This window comes from Bos indicus, chromosome 2 (assembly GCF_029378745.1).
Source record: "Bos indicus isolate NIAB-ARS_2022 breed Sahiwal x Tharparkar chromosome 2, NIAB-ARS_B.indTharparkar_mat_pri_1.0, whole genome shotgun sequence".
Lineage (NCBI taxonomy): Eukaryota > Metazoa > Chordata > Mammalia > Artiodactyla > Bovidae > Bos > Bos indicus.
In genome coordinates this window covers 23,668,675-23,691,328 of record NC_091761.1, presented here as the reverse complement: position 1 = coordinate 23,691,328, position 22,654 = coordinate 23,668,675, and the positions used below count along the sequence as shown (strand labels likewise).

Genomic DNA, 22,654 nt, shown 5'->3' with positions numbered 1-22,654 from the left:
GAGCCTTTAGAATAATGTTAAGAAGTTTGGCTTCATTCCAGGAAGAATGGGAAATTATTGAAGGGTTTTACGTAGAAAAGCAATATGATCAGATTGACTTTGTAAAAAAAAAATCAGTCTTACTTCAGAGAGAAAAAGGACAAGGACATTACCCATAGAAGGCAGGATAGAATGGTGGTTAACTAGAGGATTCCTATACCAAAGCTGCCACCTGCCAGCCATGTGACCCAAGATAAGAGGCTTAACCTTCTGTAAGCCTCAATTTCCTCACCTGTGAAATGGAAATAATCAGTTGAGTTCAGTTCAGTCGCTCAGTTGTGTTCGACTCTTTGCAACCCCATGGACTGCAGCACACCAGGTCTCCCTGTCCATCACCAACCCCAAGAGTACTCAAACTCATGTCCATTGAGTCGGTGATGCCATCCAACCATCTCATCCTCTGTCGTCCCCTTCTCCTCCCACCTTCGATCTTTCCCAGCATCAAGGTCTTTTCCAATGAGTCCATTCTTCACATCAGGTGGCCAAAGTATTGGAGTTTCAGCTTCAACATCAGTCCTTCCAATGAATACTCAGGACTGATTTCCTTTAGGATGGACTGGTTGCATCTCCTTGCAGTCCAAGGGACTCTCAAGAGTCTTCTCCAACACCACAGTTCAATAGCATCAATTCTTTGACACTGAGTTTTCTTTATGGTCCAACTGTCACACCCATACATGACTACTGGAAAAATCATAGCTTTGACTAGACAACCTTTGTTGGCAATGTAATGTCTCTGCTTTTTAATATGCTGTCTAGGTTGGTCATAACTTTCCTTCCAAGGAGTAAGCATCTTTTAATTTCATGGCTGCAGTCACCATCTGCAGTGATTTTGGTGCCCCCAAAAATAAAGTCTGCCACTGTTTCCACTGTTTCCCCATCTATTTGCCATGAAGTGATGGGACCAGATGCCATGATCTTAGTTTTCTGAATGCTGAGTTTTAAGCCAACTTTTTCACTCTCCTCTTTCACTTTCATCAAGAGACTCTTTAGTTCCTATTCGCTTTCTGCCATAAGGGTGGTGTCATCTGCATATCTGAAGTTATTGATATTTCTCCCAGCAATCTTGATTCCAGCTTGTGCTTCATCCAGCCCAGCATTTCTCATGATGTACTCTGCATATAAGTTAAATAAGCAAGGTGACAATATAATAATGGGAATAATACAAGTATCTCATCAAAGCAGTAACATCCTATCCTCATCAAATACAACTTTGGTAAGATAATCCATGTGAGTGAGTGAGTGTTCACTCAGTCGTGTCCAACTGTTTGTGACGCCATGCACAGTAGCCCACCAGGCTCCTCTGTCCATGGGATTCTCCAGGCAAAAATACTGGAGTGGGTTGCCATTTCCACCACTTAGCATATGTGTTAGTTGCTCAGTCATGTCCAACTCTTTACGACCCCATGGACTGTAGCCCACCCAGCTCCTCTGTCCGTGGAACTTTTCAGGCAAGAATACTCAAGGGGGTTGCCATTTCCTTCTCCACAGAATCTTTCCAATCCAGGGATTGACCCTTGGTCTCCTGCATTGCAAGCAGATTCTTGACCATCTGAGCCACCAAGAAGTCATATCATACTTAATAAATATTTGTTCTTATCTTCTCCTGAGCCCAAAATAGTCCCTTATAGGGTGAATCTGCAAAGCTTCCTTCCTCCTCTTCTTTTCTGGAATCCTATTCTGAAACACCTTTAACCTATGAGATGAGGAAAGAAGCGAACAACTTCTCCCATCCAGCAACCCAAGACAGGGAAACCACTTTCACCACCTTGTCCTTCACTCCAGTATGTGTGTGCCTGTATATCCTGAGAACAGTTTTTATATGAACTATGTAGTCTCAAGGTTTTCTGTGCTCTTTATCTTCATAAAGATTCCCATGTGCTCCTTCTTTAAAAACACGCTAAGATTTCTGAGGTTTAAACTCCTAATGATAAAATAGTTCTCAAAGTGGCTACTTAAATCAGAAAAAGCAATGATGTTACCAGTTGGTAACAGACCATTTATTTATGGTGTTTTCAGGCCTAGTGAATCATTCAGAGCATTTTACTTGCAAAGTTTTGAAATAAGATAATTTAATACAAAGAATAAATCACACGGAGAAGTATTTCCCTCACTTTTGGCCCAAACATATGAATATCTGAAGCTGTCCCCTTCCTCCTCTTCTCTGTTTCTGGTACTTCACCCACATCTGGGGCTTCACAGGTGGTGCTGGTGAGAAAGAATCCACTTGCCAATGCAGGAGACATAAGAGATGTGGATTTGATCTCTGGGTTGGGAAGATCCCCTGGAGGAGGAAATGGCAATCCACTCCAGTATTCTTGCCTGAAGAATCCCATGGACAGAGGAGCCTGGTGGGCTACTGTGCATGGCGTCACAAAGAGTCTGAAACCCTCATCTGCATCATGCAGGGAACCCCGTTGTGTAAAAAGAATAAAACTTTTGGTTCTTAAAATCTCTTTCGGATTTTAAACTGTAAGACACTAGCATATTAAAGTTTACTCTATTTGGAAAGGCGATTTACTTTAAAATGCAGCTTATTGTTTCTTTAGTTTTTAAGCTGCAGAAGACAGAGGGTTGTAGCGTTTCCAATGCCAGATAGATGTAGAGACAAGAAAAGAGGGAAGCAGTGGAGTTTGTCTTGGGTGGGTGCCCAAAGCAGTCTGTGTCACCACTATATCAGGTCGTGACTACCTGCCCACCCTTAGGCTATTTCATGGCTGCAAACCCAACCCTTCTAGAATCTGGAACCTCATGTAATTGAAGCAGATGGGAACAAGATACTTGGTACTTTCTCTCAAAACAGCCAGTTAATCACTAATCTTATAATGATTAACCCCAGTCCAGCTGAAAGCTTTAATCAAGGGGCTGTTGGAGCTTTGTGATACACAGCCAAACATTTCTGCTTTCTTGAAGAGATATTGTGAAAATCTGTCCTGAGGGTGAGCAGTAATCCTCATCTTATACCTCCCCCAAAAATTGTGTCCACAGTTTAAATTTCTAGTCAATAAAAGAACACAATAACATTTGATTCCTTCTCCTTGTATTTGCAGATGTTTCAAGTATTTCTAAAGCCTTTCAAATTACTTTGAATAAAAAACCATAACCCTGAGGTAGAAATGCCAGGTTTCTAAAGTATGCTTAAGCCTCCATCGGCTTATTATACCTCCAGTAATAGTAAGGTTTTAAATTTGAGGTTTTTCTTTCTCTTCTTATGCACACTCTAGAAAATTAGAAAAATACAGAGAGGGGAAGAAAGAAAAATGTAAGTGCAATCAAAGTTTTTAAAGTTTAATATATCACGCTATTTATTTCTTTGACCTTTTAAGATACACCGTTTGCATATCTAATTAAAAACATCATCTGCATTAGAGCAACTTGATTTTAAAAAAAGGCCGTGTTTGGGGAACCTGGTTTATGAGCCAGATGTGAGACAAGCTGGGTATCTTATATAGTATGTTACTTTTCTGCCTGGTTTTCATATTTTATATGATATGCCTTTTAGGCCTTTGATTATTTTTGTTTTGATGAACTTTGTAAAGGCTTAACAGGCTTGTTGAAAACATTAATAGGTGTTTGCTGTTATAGGAGTTTTGCATAACAAAGACTAACCATATTGCCACTCTATGCTCTTGCCCTGTACTGGTGCCAAGATTGTGTGTTTTGTAGCTTTAGTGTACTAGGTTGTTTGAGGTTTAAAAAAAAAAGCAACTTTTAAAATTTCCAATCAATATAGATAAATACACCTACACACAGAAGACTGTATAAAAGTCAATTGAGTGCACAATTTCCATTTCAAGGAGTAGGACAAAGAACTCTTTTTCTCAAGGTAATTATCTTACCTTTCCCAACTGGGAGTTGCTATGTTATTAAAATAATGGCTTAAGGCATTTTGCAAAGCATGTATTTTGAACCTGGCTAAATGTATTTGTGTTTTCCTGTTGGAAATTCTTTGTCTTAACTGATTAATTTGTTCTACATTAATATTTATTAGTCTTAAGACAGAAGCCAACAGCTACATTCAAGAGGCCAAAGATAGATCATTTTTCTAAAGTTTATCCAGAAGAAATGTCCTATCCAAAGTTACCTTCAATGCAGGCTTCATAATTTATCAGTTTGTGGCAGGAACCAGAATCTGTGACTTAGGTATTCTATTTCTGGGAGTTGATTCTGAGAAAATAAATATGAGTAAGGGGAACTTTTTACCTAAATTCATAGCATATTTATATTAGAATCTTACTAAAAACAATATAAAGATGAAATGACAGGAAAACCATTAAATTATGCTATGTGCATTTAATGGAATGTTTCCATAATAGTTACAAAGAGTTTGCAGTAAGATGTGAAGTTGTTTATGGTTTAATATTATGTTAGAAGATACAGAATTTTATCTAGGGTATGATTGAGTTAAAAATAAAAGCAAACCCACACTTAAACAAAAGAGATTAATATGAATATTCTAAAATGCTACTCATAGTTATCTTTGAGTAGTGGTTTGTATGATTAACATTTTTCTACAGTCCAGTGAACTTGTGTTATTTTGTAATTTAAAAAAAGATGAAAAAGGTAAAAACCATTAACTCGGTGTATGATTTTACTGCAGTTGATAATCTGACATTTCAATGTCTTTACCTAAGTCTATAGTATCTTCACATGTAGCATCTTGCTGCACTTTCTTCCAACTTCTCCAGCTCCAGTTTTCTGCTGCAGCCTGGTTAGGGCACTCAAGCATTCAAGAATACCTTGAATTCTGCTCTATGATTTTTGGCTTCAGCCTACAGTGCCATTCTGCTCCCTGTCCATCCATCAAATCCTCCTAAAAACTTCATTCAAATCCTGCTGCCTTTGGAGAGGCTTCCCTGAGTCACCCAGGGCAGCTGTGGCCCTCTGTCTCTATAAAATACCTATGCAAATGGGGTTCAGCTAACTCTGACTTTCATCCATTTGTGCCCCTTGAGGATTGCACCAGGCATGCCTCTGACTTTGTGAATCCCACCTGCTAATTTCTTCGTGCTGACACTGGCCGGTGACACGTGCGTAAGGATGACCTGGAAAAGTATATGTGTTTCCTGACTGTTAACTTAAGGAAAATCCTTTGCACAAATGGGACCTAGTTAAACTTAGAAGCTTTTGCACAGCAAAGGTTTCCTTGACAAAACAAAAAGACAACCTACTGATTCGGAGAAAATATGATATAACCAATAATGGGTTAATATGCAGTATGTATGGATAACTCATATAACTCAATATCAAAAAGGAAACAACCCAATTAAAAAATGAGCAGAAGACCTGAATAGATGTTTTTTTGCAAAGAAGACATGCAGACGGTCAAGTTCAGTTCAGTTAGTTCAGTTCAGTTACTCAGTTGCGTCCGACTCTTTGTGACCCCATGGACTGCAGCACACCAGGTTTCCCTGTCCATCACCAACTCCCGGAGCTTACTCAAACTCATGTCGATCAAGTCGGTGATGCCATCCAACCATCTCATCTTCTGTCGTCCCCTTCTCCTTCCACCTCCAATCTTTCCCAGCATCAGGGTCTGTTCCAGTGAGTCCATTCTTCGCATCAGGTAGCCAAAGTATTGGAGTTTCAGCTTCAACATCAGTCCTTCCAATGAATACTCAGGACTGATTTCCTTTAGGATGGACTGGTTGCATCTCCTTGCAGTCCAAGGGATTCTCAAGAGTCTTCTCCAACACCACAATTCAAACGCATCAATTCTTCAACACTCAAGCTTTCTTTATGGTCCAACTGTCACACCCATACATGACTACTGGAAAAATCATAGCTTTGACTAGACAACCTTTGTTGGCAACGTAATGTCTGTGCTTTTTAGTATGCTGTCTAGGTTGGTCATAACTTTTCCTTCCAAGGAGCAAGCATCTTTTAATTTCATGGTTGCAGTCACCATCTGCAGTGATTTTGGTGCCCCCAAAAATAAAGTCTGCCACTGTTTCCCCATCTATTTGCCATGAAATGATGGGACCGGATGCCATGATCTTAGTTTTCTGAATGTTGAGTTTTAAGCCAACTTTTTCATTCTCCTCTTTCACTTTCATCAAGAGACTCTTTAGTTCCTCTTCGCTTTCTGCCATAAGGGTGGTGTCATCTGCATATCTGAGGTTATTGATATTTCTCCCGGCAATCTTGATTCTAGCTTGTGCTTCTTCCAGCGCATGCTTCATCCAGCCCAGCATTTCTCATGATGTACTCTGCATATAAGTTAAATAAGCAGGGTGACAATATACAGCCTTGACGTGCTCCTTTCCCTATTTGGAGCCAGTCTGTTGTTCCATGTCCAGTTCTAACTGTTGCTTCTTGACCCGCGTACAGGTTTCTCAGATACAGATGGCCAGGAGGCACATGGAAAGATACTCAACATCACTAACCATCCGAAAAATGCAAACCAAAACCACTATGAAATATAACCTCACACCTGTCAAAATGGCTATCATCAAAAAGAACACAATTAACATGTTGGTAAGGGTGTAGAGAAAAGGGAACCTTTGTGTACCCTGCTGGTAGGAATGTAAATTTATGTGACAACTGTGGAAAACACTACGGAGGTATCTCAAAAAGCTAAAAATAGAACCACCATATGACCCAGCAACTCCATTCCTGCATATATATCCAAAAAAGCAAAATACTAATTCCAAAAGATACATGTACACTTATGTTCATAGCATCATTATTTACAATTACCAAGAGTGATCTCCCAGAAAAAGGTATGCTTTGCCTGATATAGCTAGTATTTAAATCAAATAGCTGTGAAAACATTACTTTTATGCTGACTTGCTGTAATACTCTCTTTGTTTTGATTTTTCATGTATTTACATACCTTTGAGGCAATAATGGTGTCTTAAGTGGTGGAGACTTGACATTTGCAGTCAGTATTCCAGACTGTTCCAGAATCACTAAATGAACGAATCTGTCTAAAGGTGCTAGGTGGTCTAGGCTCACTCTTGAGCCAAGTCTTGAAGGCCGCCCTCGCTAGAGGTTGCTGGTGCTAACATTTTTGCCAGGTGCTTTCCATGCGTACAAACGTATTATGCATTCTCTTTTTTCCTTTGAGTCAGCCTTACAGGAGATTTAAGGGTTACAGACTGCTCTGTGTCAGGATCATAAAGGACTAGATGCCACTGAAATGCTGTTTCAGAATTCCGAGGTCTCCTTTACTTCTTTTCTATGTATATGGAAGGTTGGTAAATATTTTCCTGATTTTTTTATAACTTTATTTTTATTTCTCTTTTGGCTGTGCTGGGTTTCTGTTGCTGTGCGGGCTTTTCTCCAGTTGTGATGAGCAGGGGCTCTTCTCTGGTTGTGGTGTGCGGGCGTCTCACTGTGGTGGCTTCTCCTGTTGCGGATCATGGGCTCTGGAGTGAGTGGGATTCAGTAGTTGCGGTCTATGGACACTGCAGCACAGGTTCAATAGTTGTGGCACATGGGCTCAGTTGCCCCACAGCATGTGGGATCTTCCCGGACTGTGGATCGAACCTGTGTCTTCTGTATTGGCAGGTGGATTCTTTACCAGTGAGCCACCAGGGAAGCCCCTATTTTTTTTTTAAATGAAATTAAGTTATTTTCTTACTCTAAAACAGGTGTTTTCTTCTAACTTTTTTTTTTGAAAGTTAGCATATACATTTTTTTTTAAATGCATGTCATTTAATTCAATACATTTTCACAAACACACCCAGGTAAGCAGTACTCAAATCAAGAAACAGAACATCACCACCACCCCAGAAGGAAGCTCCTGTTTCCTTCTAGCCACTCCTCCAACTAAAGATAATCCGTCTTTATACTTTAAGTAGATGAAATCACCTGGTAATACCTTCCATATCCAGCTTCTTTCCTTTAATATTGTGTTTGTGAGGTTTGTCCACCCGCAGTGCCAGAGACCCGGGTTCAGTCCCTGCATTGGGAAGATCCCCTGGAGGAGGAAGTGACAACCCACTCCAGTACTCTTGCCTGGAAAATCCCGTGGATGGAGGAGCCTGGCAGGCTACAGTCCATGGGGTCGCAAAGAGTCAGACACAACTGAGCGACTCCACTTTCTTTTCTTTGTGAGGTTTATACACATTATTGTATGCAGTTGTAAATTGTTTCTTTTCATTCCATTATGGGAATGTGCCACAATCTATTGTCTATTCTGTGGTTGGTAAGCTATTGTGAACGGCTGTGCTCTGAACATTTAGTGTATGCCTCTTGGTGAATATATGTACATATTTCTTTTGGGCTTTTGTCTCGCAGTGGATTTCTGGAGTATTAGGAATACACATTTTTATATTTAGGATATGTGAGTGGACTTCTGAAAGTCTGTTAACTATATGTAGAATTTTGGATGTATGTATGTGGATCTTGGAGGTTCCATCACTTGTATGAAATTTTCATAAGTGCCTAAAAACATTCAGAAATACTTAACAATACAGGGAAAACTCAAAACTGATCTTGCGTCTATCAAGAGAAAAATGAGGAAGCCAAGATGACAAAGAAGGATGGTTTCATGTGTCTAGGACAATCTGCTTTCAAGAACTTCCTTGATCTAAAGGAAATACAAAAATGTCAACTTTAAATTAATGTTTCTCCCTTCCGATCTTAAAATACAGTTTTACAGATATGAACTGAAAAGAATTGTTATTCTTGGGAAGGAAGAAGAAAAAGTAAAATAGTCTACAAATTATCAGCTAACGTCCAATAAACTTAGCCTTTCTGTATCTAACCATGAAGAGTAAAACTGAAATTTCAGAAATGAAAAGGGGAAAATTCTTCCCATTCTTTTAATATCACAGCCAAGTAAAAGCACCTCAGAGATTTCTCCACATAATAAATAAATATGTAATGCATAATCTCTGTGAACAAAGCACTATGGGGATTCTGAGATAACAACACAATTTTTTATTTTAAGGAGCTTGTCTTGCACTTGGGGAAAAATAATGTAAATGACTGTGGTACAGCCATTGAAAAATTTGCAATAATGGGAATTTAGGAGATGCAGAGGGCCCCAAAGGTCAACTCAGGACATAATTGATGTCTGTAGGGAATGTGATCCATAGATCTCTCAAATCAAGAAATTCAGAAATACCCTTACCTGATCACTGATCTTCCCAAATGGTTCTTTTTTACTTATTTATTTTGGCTGTACTGGGTCTTCGTTGCTGCTCGCAGTCTAGTTGTGGGGAATGGGGAAGGGGGGCTTCTCTTGTTGCAGAGCACGGGCTCAGTAGTTGTAGCACACAAGCTTAGTTACTCCACGGCATGTGGGATCGTCCCAGATCAGGGGTTGAACCCATGTCACCTGCATTGGAAGGCAGATTCTTATCCACTGTACAACCAGGAAAGTGCCCTAATGGTTCTTTGAATCATTTAATTTAATGTTCTGATTATGAATCTTTAAAGCACCCAGATGAGAAAAATCACCTCTAGTGGACTGATTCAAGTAGTCTTTATAACTTCCCAGATTGTATCAGAGGGTGTCTCTCTAATTGGGTCAATCTCATTTTTAAACATTTTGTAGCCCAAACCTAACACACTTATCCACACTGAGCATCACTCAGCAGACTAATCCCCTTTGAATTCTAATGAATCAGCTTAGCACAGCACAGAGGACATTCTCAAATGTCTGTGGAATAAGTTGATATTTACTCATGTTTTTATTCAAACTAGAATTATATAACATGATAGTTCATTATATTATAGGTTGCTGTGTATATGTATGTTATTATAAGTGTATGATTATGTTACATAATTTTGAGGATTAATCTCTACCAAATGGGCTTGAAAAGAGTTATTTTTAAAAATACTTCCAAATTTTAAGAGATGGGAACTTTGCCTTTCTTTCAGAATATATAAGATAGCTGTAATCTTGATTATATGTTACATAAGTGTGCATGTTTATATTTACAAATCTGTTCCCTACACTTAGATTCTAACAACCCTGGTTGGTAGCCATTTCTCCCTTTTTTGGGGTAGGGTGGGAATGTGAACTTCAGGGTTTTTCAAAGTCTGGGTTTTAGAAGTCCAGTCCTACAATTAAAACCCAAGTATGTGACCCACACTGCCTCTCTGCAGAATCCATCTTTTGGTGAGGGTAGCAGGGGAGAGGCTGGGTTTGGGGTGAGCGGTGGCAGAGTTTCTGGCATCCACCCTGTGTACTCTGTGAGCAGCAGTGATGCACCGTGGCAGAGGCCATGAGGCTTGGCTTGAGGGAACCTGCGGTGTGGTTTGAGCCTTGTCCCCAGCTGAGTCACCCCTTCCCCTGTCCCTATGGCTCTTCCAGAGTTTTTTCTTTATTAAGAAATCCCTATTCTGCCTCCACTAGCTAGAATAAGAATGCAGATTGAGATACCCAGCAAATTCTGAAAATACTTTATGCTACTGATATTCAGATTCTCATTTTAAACACTCCTTCATTTTTGAATACTAATTTCATAAATATTGAATGTGACTTTTTCACCTTATTCCCTGAGGAAAGTAATAAAAGGATTATGTTGTGTTATACCTATGCTTGAGAGGCTTTATTAAATATTTATATAATGAATTTGGTTGAGATAAGTTATTTGTAATTTAGAAATTGTGAAGTATGTTATTTGTGAATATTAAGTATAGCATTCAAATAACTCTTACAGGCCAAATTAATTTTCTTTAATAAATCATAAATATTTCATTTTCCTGTAAAATACTTGAGTATTCAGAAAATAAAAGTGGTTGGAAAATGATTCATTTAACCAGAAAACATACTGGTTTATTTGGGTAATATTAATCTTGTTAGGTGATGACCTTATCATTGTATCACCTAGACTCAATTTTTAGGAAACACTGACATTTTTCTTTCACTTTTCTTCCATTAGGAAGGAAGGAGTTATGAAATTACAGATCCAAAGGATGCTACTCATAGTTATCTAATTCCATGATGCTTCAAGTGTGGTTCACAGACCAGCAGCATCAACATTACTAGACAGGAATGGAGAATCTCAGGTCACACTCTAGACCGATGGAGTAAGAATCTGCATTTTAATGACATTCCCATGTCATTCATACAGATATTAAAATTTGAGAAGCACTCATCATATTCCTCATTTTATCAAACACAAACACCAGTCCTTTTTTAAAAGAAGGCAGGAAGCCAGGCCTTATTTAATGGTCCTCTCTCTTAAAAAGCTTATACTCAGTTGCAAGCCCTTGAAATCATTTCTTCATGGCAGTGGAAACCAGCAGTCATTTCCTTCTCAATATCCCTTCATATTAGTTATCCCTCACCAGCTCTCATAGAGAGTTCTCTCTTCACTCAAACACTGATGGCCTGCTAGAGCAAATGAACCCATGAAGAAATTCCTTCATTCATTCAGTAAGCACTTGAGTAGCAGCTGCATGTCATGACAGGGGGTAGAACAGTGAGCAAAACCAAGTTCTTGCCTTCATAGAGCTAACATTTCAGTAGAGAAAACAGATAAGAAACAAATACGTAAAATGTCAAGTATGATAAGCAGTAATAGAGAATGCCAGATTTGGGGCAGTGATCCTTTATACTCTAGGATGGGCAGGACAGGCCTCCCTAAGAAGGTGTAGAGACCTGGAGGAGGTGAGAGTGTGCGCCATGGGGGTACAGGGAAGAACGTATCCAAGCAGGAAGTAGAGTGGGGAGTGGACTGAGCAGAGGAAGAGAGAGTGGCGTAACATTAGAGAGGTGACAAAAAGCCAAACTGCTTGTATATTGTATGGAATTTAGCTTTCACTCTGAGTGGGAGGAGAAGCCATTGCAGGGGTTTAGGCAGAGTGACATCTGACCCATATTAGGTGTAGGGTCATACTGGACCATGAAATTGAGAATGGTAGGGATGGAAGCTTATAGACCTCTTAGGAAACTCTCATGGTCCTAGACAGGAGCAGACCATGGCTGAGACAAGGCACGTATGCTGTTGAGTACTTGAAACATCGCTAATGAGACTGAGAAATAAATATTTTTTATTTTAATTAATTGAAATGGCAGTGACTGCATGTGAGTAGTGACTAATATATTGGACAGCACAGGCAGAGAAATAATAGATAATACAGTCGTGTCTTTTATTTCTACAGCAAAATTAGTGCTGTGTTGGACAGATCAGTTCAGTTCAGTTCAGTTCAGTTGCTCAGTCGTGTCCTACTCTTTGCAACCCCATGAATCGCAGCACACCAGGCCTCCCTGTCCATCACCGACCCCCAGAGTTCACCCAAACTCATGTCCATCGAGTCGGTGATGCCATCCAGCCATCTCATCCTCTGTCGTCCCCTTCTCCTCCTGCCCCCAATCCCTCCCAGCATCAGAGTCTTTTCCAATGAGTCAACTCTCCACATGAGGTGGCCAAAGTATTGGAGTTTCAACTTTAGCATCAGTCCTTCCAAAGAAATCCCAGGGCTGATCTCCTTTAGAATGGACTGGTTGAATCTCCTTGCAGTCCAAGAGACTCTCAAGAGTCTTTTCCAACACCACAGTTGAAAAGCATCAATTCTTCAGCACTCAGCTTTCTTCACAGTCCAACTCTCACATCCATACATGACCACTGGAAAAACCATAGCCTTGACTAAACAGACCTTTGTTGGTAAAGTAATGTCTCTGCTTTTGAATATGCTATCTAGGTTGGTCATAACTTTCCTTCCGAGGAGTAAATGTCTTTTAATTTCATGGCTGCAATCACCATCTACAGATATATTAGAGCCCCCCCAAAATAAAGTCTGACACTGTTTCCACTGTTTCCCCATCTATTTCCCATGAAGTGATGGGACTGGATGCCATGATCTTAGTTTTCTGAATGTTGAGCTTTAAGCCAACTTTTTCACTCTCCTCTTTCACTTTCATCAAGAGGCTTTTTAGTTCCTCTTCATTTTCTGCCATAAGGGTGGTGTCATCTGCATATCTGAGGTTATTGATATTTCTCCTGGCAATCTTGATTCCAGCTTATGCTTCTTCCAGCCCAGTGTTTCTCATGATATTCTCTGCATAGAAGTTAAATAAGAAGGGTGACAATATACAGCGTTGACGTACTCCTTTTCCTATTTGGAACCAGTCTGTTGTTCCATGTCCAGTTCTAACTGTTGCTTCCTGACCTGCATATAGGTTTCTCAAGAGGCAGGTCAGGTGGTCTGGTATTCCCATCTCTTTCAGAATTTTCCACAGTTTATTGTGATCCACATAATCAAAGGCTTTGGCATAGTCAATAAAGCAGAAATAGATGTTTTTCTGGAACTCTCTTGCTTTTTCCATGATCCAGCGGATGTTGGCAATTTGATCTCTGGTTCCTCTGCCTTTTCTAAAACCAGCTTGAACATCTGGGAGTTCACGGTTCACGTATTGCTGAAGCCTGGCTTGGAGAATTTTGAGCATTACTTTACTAGCATGTGAGATGAGTGCAATTGTGCAGTAGTTTGAGCATTCTTTGGCATTGCCTCTCTTTGGGTTTGGAATGAAAAGTGACCTTTTCCAGTCCTGTGGCCACTGCTGAGTTTTCCAAATTTGCTGGCATATTGAGTGCAGCACTTTCACAGCATCATCTTTCAGGATTTAAAATAGCTCAACTGGAATCCCATCACCTCCACTAGCTTTGTTTATAGTGATGCTTTCAAAGGCCCACTTGACTTCACATTCCAGGATGTCTGGCTCTAGGTGAGTGATCACACCATCATGATTATCTTGGTTGTGAAGATCTTTTTTGTACAGTTGGACAGATAGGCAGTGCTTAATAGGTGGATTAATGATGAGATCATTTCTCTGCTCTTTTTGCCTTAAAATATCTATGATTCTGTGTACCCAAGGTAGCTTTGGGTCATTTTTGACATAATGCTTGTAATTTTTGATAGCTTTCTTCCTAGCTTTCATGAAAAGATAGTCCAGGCTCATGTTATGCATTTCTTATCCCTGGAATCAGCCATTTCTCTTAAGAAGACTTGATTTCAAAATTCAAGATATTCATTGCTACTGGTTGGTCATTATTTCAAAGCTATGTCTTTTTTTTCTTCCACAATGAGCATCCTGGGTTTTTAAGAACACAGAGATGATAGAAATAGGGTATCCCATAATTTCTCATCTGGGCTTCCCAGGTGGCGCTAGTGGTAAATAATCCCCCTCCAATGCAGGTAGATGTAAGAGACATGGGTTCCATCCTTGGGTTGGGAAGATCCCCTGGAGGAGGAAATGGCAACCTACTCCAGTATTTTTGCCTGGAGAATCCCATGGACAGAGATGCTGGGCGGGCCACAGTCCACGGGGTCACAGTCAGACACAACTGAAGACTTAGCATGCACACACATACAGTAGACTCATGCACTGTGCTACATATTTATCAATAAATTACTGTGAAGCAAATTATAGCATAACCATACAATAGCGTACCATGCAGTTACGCAAAAGTGCATGTAGCAACAAAAAAAAGGATGAGGTAGTTTTTTATGTTCTAATATGAAAAGCTCTCTAAGAGATATTAAGTAAGAGAAGCATGGTCAAGCCAATGTACGTACATACCATTTTGAAGTGGGGGGGGAGTAATGGACAGAATATGTGTTGGTATTGGCTTGTATATGCCAATTAGCTTCTTCAGTACAAAAGCTTTTTCGGAAGCACATTATGTAAACCACTTATCTGCCTTTGGAGTGGACCCAGCAGGAGCCCTGTTCCCTGGCTTCCAGGAAAGTGGAGTTTGAACCATAGCTTTTCTGTATTCATCCTATTTTTAAATATTAAATAAATGTTATCTTCCAGAATCCACCATGCCCAAATTGAAATTGGAGATTCTAAAAGGAAATGTGATGGTTTTTTATTAGATTTGTAGATTAATAAGCACCAATTCACTAAAGTTTCAAGACCTGAACCATGTCTCTGAATCTTGTATTCACTGTTTCCCAAAAGTGCTCAACACACTGTTCCCAAATTTGGAATGGGAAAAGAGGCAGTGCTTAATTCTGGACTTTGCTTTTTTATTCAAGTATGGTTGATTTACAATGGTGTGCCAATCTCTGCTGCACAGCAGAGTGACTCAGTTTTACACACATATGAGTGAGTGAGTGAAGTCGCTTAGTTGTGTCCGACTCTTTGTGACCCCGTGGACTGTAGCCTACCAGGCTTCTCTGTCCACGGGATTCTCCAGGCATGAATACTGGAGTGGGTTACCATTTCCTTCTCCAGGGGATCTTCCCGACCCAGGGATCGAACCCAGGTCTCCTGCATTGGAGGCAGAAGCTTTAACCTCTGAGCCACCAGGGAAGCCCTCTTTTTTGATATTCTTTTCCAATATGGTTTATCTCAGGAGATTGGATATTGTTCCCTGTGCCATCAGTAGGACCTTACTGTTTATCCATTCTAAATGTAATAGTTTGCATCTATCGACCCCAAATTCCCAGTCCATCCCTCACCCTACCGCCTGGCAGCCACAAATCTGATCTCTGTTTCTGTTCAGATAGGTTCACTTGTGCCGTGTTTTAAATTCCACATATAAGTTACATGATACTTGTCTTTCTCTTCCTGACTTACTTCACTTAGTATGATAATCTCTAGTTTGATCATGTTGCTGCAAATGGCATTATTTTGTTCTTTTCTGTGGCTGAGAAGTATTCCATTGTGTGTATGTGTGTATGCACATATACACAGCACCTTCTTCATCCATTCATCTATCTATGCCCATCCATTCATCTGTGGGCGCGTAGGTTGCTTCCATGTTTTGGCTATTATGAACAGTGCTGCTATGGACATACAGGTGCACGTATCTTTTTAAATTATGGTTTCATCAGGTATATTCCCAGGAGTAGGATTGCTGGATCGTATGGTAATTCTATTTTTAGTTTTTTGAGGAACCACCATACTGTTTTCCATAGTGACTGCATCAACTTACATTCTCACCAGCAGTGTAGGAGGGCTCCCTTTTCTCTATACCCTCACCAACATTCATTATTTGTAGACTTTTTAATGATGGCCATTCTGACTGGTATGAGGTGATACCTCAATGTAGTTTTAATTTGCATTTCTCTAGTAATTAGTGATGTTGGGCCTCTCTTCATGTGCTTACCAGCCATCTGTATATCTTCTTTGAAGAATTTCTATATAGAACTTCTGCTCATTTTTCGATTGGGTTCGTTTTTTTTGGTGTTAAGTTATACGAGCTGCTGGTCCAACTCCGGACTTTGTGGACAGAATTTCTTGTAATGGGAGAAGGGATGAATGATGAGGCCAAGCTTAGATTTCTAAGCAGAGGAGGGAAAGGGGGCTTACTAATCTATCACACAGTTTATAGTTCCATGAAAATTATGCTTGCTGAGGGTAGATATACCACAGTGGACAGTGGCCTCTGTGGAATAATATGGTTAGCTTATTTTGCATCTCTTAGCTCCTATAGCTGAAATGAAAGTTTAATAGTAATATGCTGGTATGACCATGAAGAGAAAATCTGTGCCTAATCAGGCCAATTTATAAGGAAAAAATGAACCACTTTGTGTAAGAACTTTAAGAGAATACTCCAACTGTTAAGAATGGGTGCCTCTCCAAAAAATTAACGTTTGGTTTTGCCACCAAATATCTGGCTTAGGCATGTCTAGTAGATGTGTAGGCATGCCTCCTAGGAAGTGAACGCTCAGAAGATCTCATATATTGAAAGAAAGATTAGTATCTAACAGAGGATTTTACCCACCACCAGATGAAATCAGAAGCAATCTTTACTATAGAATAAAGCTTGCTCATCCTACAAACATACCATCTTCCAGCATCGCATTAGGAAGTGCTGGGGAGGAACTTGAACCATTTGCTAGCACCTGCTAGAGAATAGTCCTCCCGGCCCACTCAGCAGAAGCATCTGGGCAGCACTTTTCTTGTCGTGACCTCTTTGTTCCAGTTTTATGGACTCCCCAAGCAGCCTTTAGTACACTTAAGTTTCTTTTGCTCTGTAAGCCTGGCCAAATAGTCAGACTCGGAGACTAAACTATAGTGAGACTAAACTGTAGACTTCAGTTCAGTTCAGTCGCTCAGTCGTGTCCGACTCTTTGCGACCCCATGAATCGCAGCACGCCAGGCCTCCCTGTCCATCACCAACTCCCGGAGTTCACCCAAACTCATGTCCATTGAGTCGGTGATGCCACCCAGCCATCTCATCCTCTGTCATCCCCTTCTCCTCCTGCCCCCAATCCCTCCCAGCATCAGGGTTTTTTCCAATGAGTCAACTCTTCGCATGAGGTGGCCAAAGTATTGGAGTTTCAGCTTTAGCATCAGTCCTTCCAAAGAACCCCCAGGACTGATCTGCTTTATAATGGACTGGTTGGATCTCCTTGCAGTCCAAGGGGCTCTCAAGAGACTTCAGTTACCACAATTTAAAAAAAAATATGAACGTGTTTATTTATTTGGCTGGATTGAGGAGTCTCAACTCAGTGATATATACACATGAAAATTATAGTTGAAATAATCCTGTCTCCTAAGTAATCACTCTTAACTGTGTTGAGTTAAATATGTTCTTTCCCACTGGTACTTAGCAACCATAACAACATTCAGTCTTAATCCATAATTTTTTTGTCACTTTAGGCCCTAAAAAATATTACTTCAGTTATTAAGGATTAGTCATGTCCATTTTTAAATTAAGACTTTTTTTTTTAGAGAAGCTTGAGAGTCACAGCAAAATCGAGGGGAAGGCACAGAGGTGTCCCTATGCCCTCTGCCCCTGCACATGCATATCATCCCCTATTAGCATTTCCCACCAGAGGACACTTTTGTTACAACTGATGAACCTACACTGACACATCATGTCACCCAAAGTGCGTAGCTTACATTAATGTTCACCCTGGCTTTGGACGAATGTATAATGACATACATTCATCACTGTGACATCATACGGAGTATTTTCACTGCTCTAAATATCCTCTGTGCTCTGCCTGTTCATCCGTGCACCCAACCCCTAACAGCTACTCATCTTTTCATTGCTTCCTGAGTTTTGCCTAAGTTTTTCCTTAGTTTTGTCCAATCTAATGGACTCATATAGTTTGTAGCCTTTTCAGATTGACCTCTTTCACTTAGAAATATGCATTCCCCCTGTCTTTTCATGGCTGGATAACTTATTTCCTTTTGTGTTGAATAAAGATATACCACAGTTTACTGATACATTCACCTACTGAAGGACATCTTGGTTGCTTCTAAGTTTTGGCAGTTATGAATAAAACTGCTGTACATACTGCATGCAGGGTTTTATGTGGACATACACTTTCAACTTATTTAGGTGAACACCAAGGAGTTTGATAGCTAAATCGTATGTGATAAGAGCATGTTTAGTTTTGTAAGGAACTGCCAATCTGTCTTCCAAAGTGGCTACAGAATTTTCATTCCCATCAACAATGAATGAGGGTCCCTGTTGCTGTACAAACTTGTCAGCATTTGGGCTTGTCAGTGTTCCAGATTTTGGCCATTCTAATAGGTGTGTGGTGGTATCTTTTTGTTTTAATTTGCATTTCCCTGGTAACATGTGATGGGGAGCATCTTTTCATTTGCTCATTTGCCATCCGTATACCTTCTTTTGGAGAAGGCAATGGCAACCCACTCCAGTACTCTTGCCTGGAAAATCCCATGGACAGAGGAGCCTAGTAGGCTGCAGTCCATGGGGTCGCTAAGAGTCAGACACGACTGAACGACTTCACTTTGACTTTTCACTTTCATGCATTGGAGAAGGAAATGGCAACCCACTCCAGTGTTCTTGCCTGGAGAACCCCAGGGACGGCGGAGCCTGGTGGGCTGCTGTCTATGGGGTCACACAGAGTCGGACACGACTGAAGCGACTTAGCAGCAGCAGCAGCAGCATCATACCTTCTTTGGTGAGGTGTGTGTTAAGGTCTCTGGGCCACTTTTTTAAACAGCTTGTTTTCTTTTTCAGTGTTGAGAGTTCTTTATATAATTTGGGTGACGGTCTTTTATTATAGGTGTTTTTGGCAAATATTTTCTCCCAGTCTGTGGCTTGTTTTCTCATTCTCTTAACATTGTCTTCACAGAGCAGATTTTTGTTTTAATGAAAGTTCAGTTTATCAGTTATTTCTTTCATGGCTTATGTGCGTTTGGTATTGTATCTTAAAAAGTCATTGCCAGACTTCCAGGTTAGTGAACACATAGAGATTCCAGGACAGTGGTGCACCCGGAGAGGGTATGGAAACTCTTCACCACTTCCCTCATACCTTGCTTTCTTGCCTGGCTATTCCTGAGGTATCTCCTTTCATAATAAACTGGTAACCTAGAGATCCCAGGGCATGGTGGGAAGGCAGGCGCTCTGAGACTGGACAGTCTTGGGCTTCAATCCTGTCCCCCTGTTCACAGCACTGAGGCTGTGGGCACCCTCCTACTCTCTCACTTTCCTCCATTGTAGGATCCTTGGGTGATCTGTCTAGTATATAAAAATAATCAATAGATGATAGGCACTCTAGATTGGCTGACCCAACCTCAAAAAAAAAGGGTCATTGCCATATCCAAGGCCATGTAGGTATTCTCCTATATTACCTTCTAGGAGTTTTATTTTAGCTTTGTATTTTATGTTAATTTATGTTTATTTGAGTTAATTTTTGTGAAAAATATAATATCTGTGTCTAGATTCATTTTTTTTTACATATGGACATCAGTTGTCCTGGCACCATTATTGCAAAGACTATCTTTGCTCCATTGTTTTGTCTTTGCTCCTTTGCCAAAGATCAATTGACTATATTTATGTAGGTGTATTTCTAGGCTTTCTGTTCTGTTGATCTATAGGGTTGGCAAAAAAGTTTGGGTTTTTCCATGACGTTGTACAGAAAAACCTGAATGAACTTTTTGGCCAACTCAACATTTGTCTTCTGCTGGTACCACAGTGTGGTTCCAGTAGCTTTATAGTAAGTCTTACAGCGGAGTAGCATCAGTTCAACTTTGTTCTTCTCCTTCAAAAATGTGTTGGCTATTCTGAGTGTTTTGCTTGTCTACATAAACTGTAGAATAAGTTTGTTAATCTCCACGGTACCTTGCTAGGTCCATTTTTTTGAACTCTTAGCTTTTGGTGGGGTTGACTCTCTGAAGAGGCTGGGCTGGCGGCTCCAGCACTGTTAAGGGGGATGGCCTGCCTTCTCTAATTCCCATCCACCTTCTGCTCTTCCTTCTCTGAGGTTGGTCTATGGAGGAAGGAGAAGGAAGGAAGATGTCTCTTTAAGTTTTTCTTTCTCTGCTTATGTTACACAATGTATTTTTGCATAGTGCCTACTTTTTATTAGTATTATTAACAGAATACTACTCCATAGTTAACATATTAATCACAGTTCATTTGAATTTCCCATCTTACAGTCCCAGAATTTGTGTCACATCTGAGCCTGGCTCTGATGCTTATTTTGTCTCTTCAGACTCTGTTTTTCCTTGACTTCTAGCATGCCTTGTAATTTTTGGTTGAAAGCCAGGCATGATGTATTGGGTAATAGAAACTGAGATAAATAAGCCTTCAGAGTGAGGTTTTATGTTACTCTGGCTAGGAGTTGGGCTGTGTTTAATATTTGCTATAGCTATATAGATTCCAGAATCTTCTGATTCCTTTTTGTCTTCTCTGCTGTGTTAGGGCTTCCCTAAGATCTCCTCCTTAGATAGAGTCTGAATAGAAATGTCTGTCAGCTGTAATCCACTATGTTTATATTGGCATGGTGAGGGGCATTTGTGGGAAGAGCAGTCCTATAATCTTATGGTTAAATCTCAGTCATTTGGTAGGCCTGTGTCCCTGCAATGGGACTTTCACAACTATTTCTTAGCTGCTTTTTCTTCCCTTAGGTGAGACAGGAAGGCTGGAGGAGGCTAGAGACAAAGAAATGCCCTTCCCCCAGGTAGGATAAAACTCTCAAAGTCCTTGGAGAGTAGGCTTGGTTATGTTATATTTATTTGGATATATATCATAATGCTCACTCTTCTCCTCCCCCTGCCAGAGCCATGAGAATTGTCGCCATAAGACTCCTGTGGCGTTCCCGGGGGTAAAACCCATGAACTTGTGGGGCCCACCTAAGATCACCCCCCAGAAGTTTCTCAGTCTCAAGCTACTCCACATTCAACTCCAGCAAGTTTCACTAAAATTACCATAATTAAAAGATAAACTGAGGCATAATAAAAATGTTGAGTTTATTTGAGCAAAAATTGATTCAAATCTGGCATCACCAAACTGGAAGTGGTTAGGAGCACTCCAGCAGTGGGAGCTTGAGGCGTAATTTTATAGAGAAAAGGAAGGCAAAATTAGGAAATTACTGATCGGCCATAGTGTAAAGCCTGCTTGGCTATGGTTGGTTGTCCTTGAGTTTCAACCTTAGAACCCGGAAGCAGTTACAGGCTGAGATTTTGATTTGCTTACACAGGCCTCTAGGCATTAGAACCACCTCAGTCTAGTAGCCTCCTGGTTTAGTTTAACACTGTTTAAGTATTCCTACCTATATGTGGCTCCCAATCCAGGCAGACAAATGTCAGCCATGACTGGATTCTCCTATTTTGCCAGATTTCAGGGTGACAGTTTTCTTGACATAGTCAGTTCTCTGATGAGCCTGAGAGAAGTTGTTATTTTCACTTTTTCAGCTTTTTCTTGTAACAGCAGAAGTGACAGTTTTTACAAGTTGAAGTTGGAAATCTACAAGTCAATTTTGAATTAGGAAAAACTTAAAAACAACAACAACCAAAAAACAACAAAACCTGTTGATAGACGCCAAAGAGGTCTATTGATGAATTTTCTGTTGTTTAACAAATGGGAAACTTACAGAGTTATTTCAGAGTGATGACATTGGTATGAGTCTGATTTAATTCTTTTATTTGTTTTTTAAATTAAATTTATTTATTTTAATTAGAGGCTAATTACTTTACAATATTGTATTGGTTTTGCCATACATCAACATGAATCCGCCATGGGTGTACACGTGTTCCCAATCCTGATTTAGTCCTTTTAATTTCATCTGCTCAACCAAAAAATGGTACTCATCATAATTATTGTGAGACATACATTTCTTTTTTATTTTTAATTGGTCAGAAATTGCTTTACAATTTTGTGTTGGTTTCTGCCGTATGACAATTATATTTAGTCATAATTATATATATATCCCTTCCTTCCTGAGCCTCTCTCTCCTCCCCACATCCCCCAGCTCTAGGCTCTAGGTCATCAGAGAGCACCAGGCTGGGCTGCTGTGTTATTTAGCAACTTCCCACTAACTATTTCACACATGTGAAAGTGTTCATCGCTCAGTTGTACCCAACTCTTTGTGACCCTATAGACTGTAGCCTGCATGGCTCCTTTGTCCATGGGATTCTCCAGGCAAGAATACTGGAGTGGGTAGCTCTTCCCTTCTCCAGGGGATCTTCTTCACCCAGGGATCAAACTCAGATCTCCTGCATTGCAGGCAGACTCTTTACCATCTGAGCCACCAGGGAAGCCTGATTTTACACATGAGAGTGTATACGTGTCAGTGCAGCCTTCTCAGTCTGTCCCATCCTCACCTTCCCCTACTCTGTCTACAAGTCCATTCTTTACTGGGCTCATGAGTACTGCTTTTCTAGATTCCATATATATGTATTAATATATGATACTTGTTTTTCTCTTTCTGACTTACTTTACTCTGTACAAGAGGCTGTAGGTTCATCTGCCTCACTACAACTGACTCAAATTTGTTC

General features: G+C 40.2%; 1 protein-coding gene across 8 annotated transcripts in view; it reads left to right on the top strand.

Annotated features, from left to right (window-relative positions):
* The window catches only part of RAPGEF4 (Rap guanine nucleotide exchange factor 4), a 333,429-nt gene that overhangs the window by 206,229 nt on the left and 104,546 nt on the right, over positions 1-22,654 (top strand). The window contains exon 1 of one of the 8 annotated variants that reach the window (XM_070803249.1): positions 20,815-20,838. The exons of the other annotated variants lie outside the window; for them this stretch is intronic. Within the exon in view, the coding sequence (XP_070659350.1) occupies positions 20,824-20,838 (15 nt within the window). The 5' untranslated portion in view covers positions 20,815-20,823. Of the gene's footprint in view, positions 1-20,814; positions 20,839-22,654 lie in introns of those variants that run through there. 8 annotated transcript variants of the gene reach the window in all.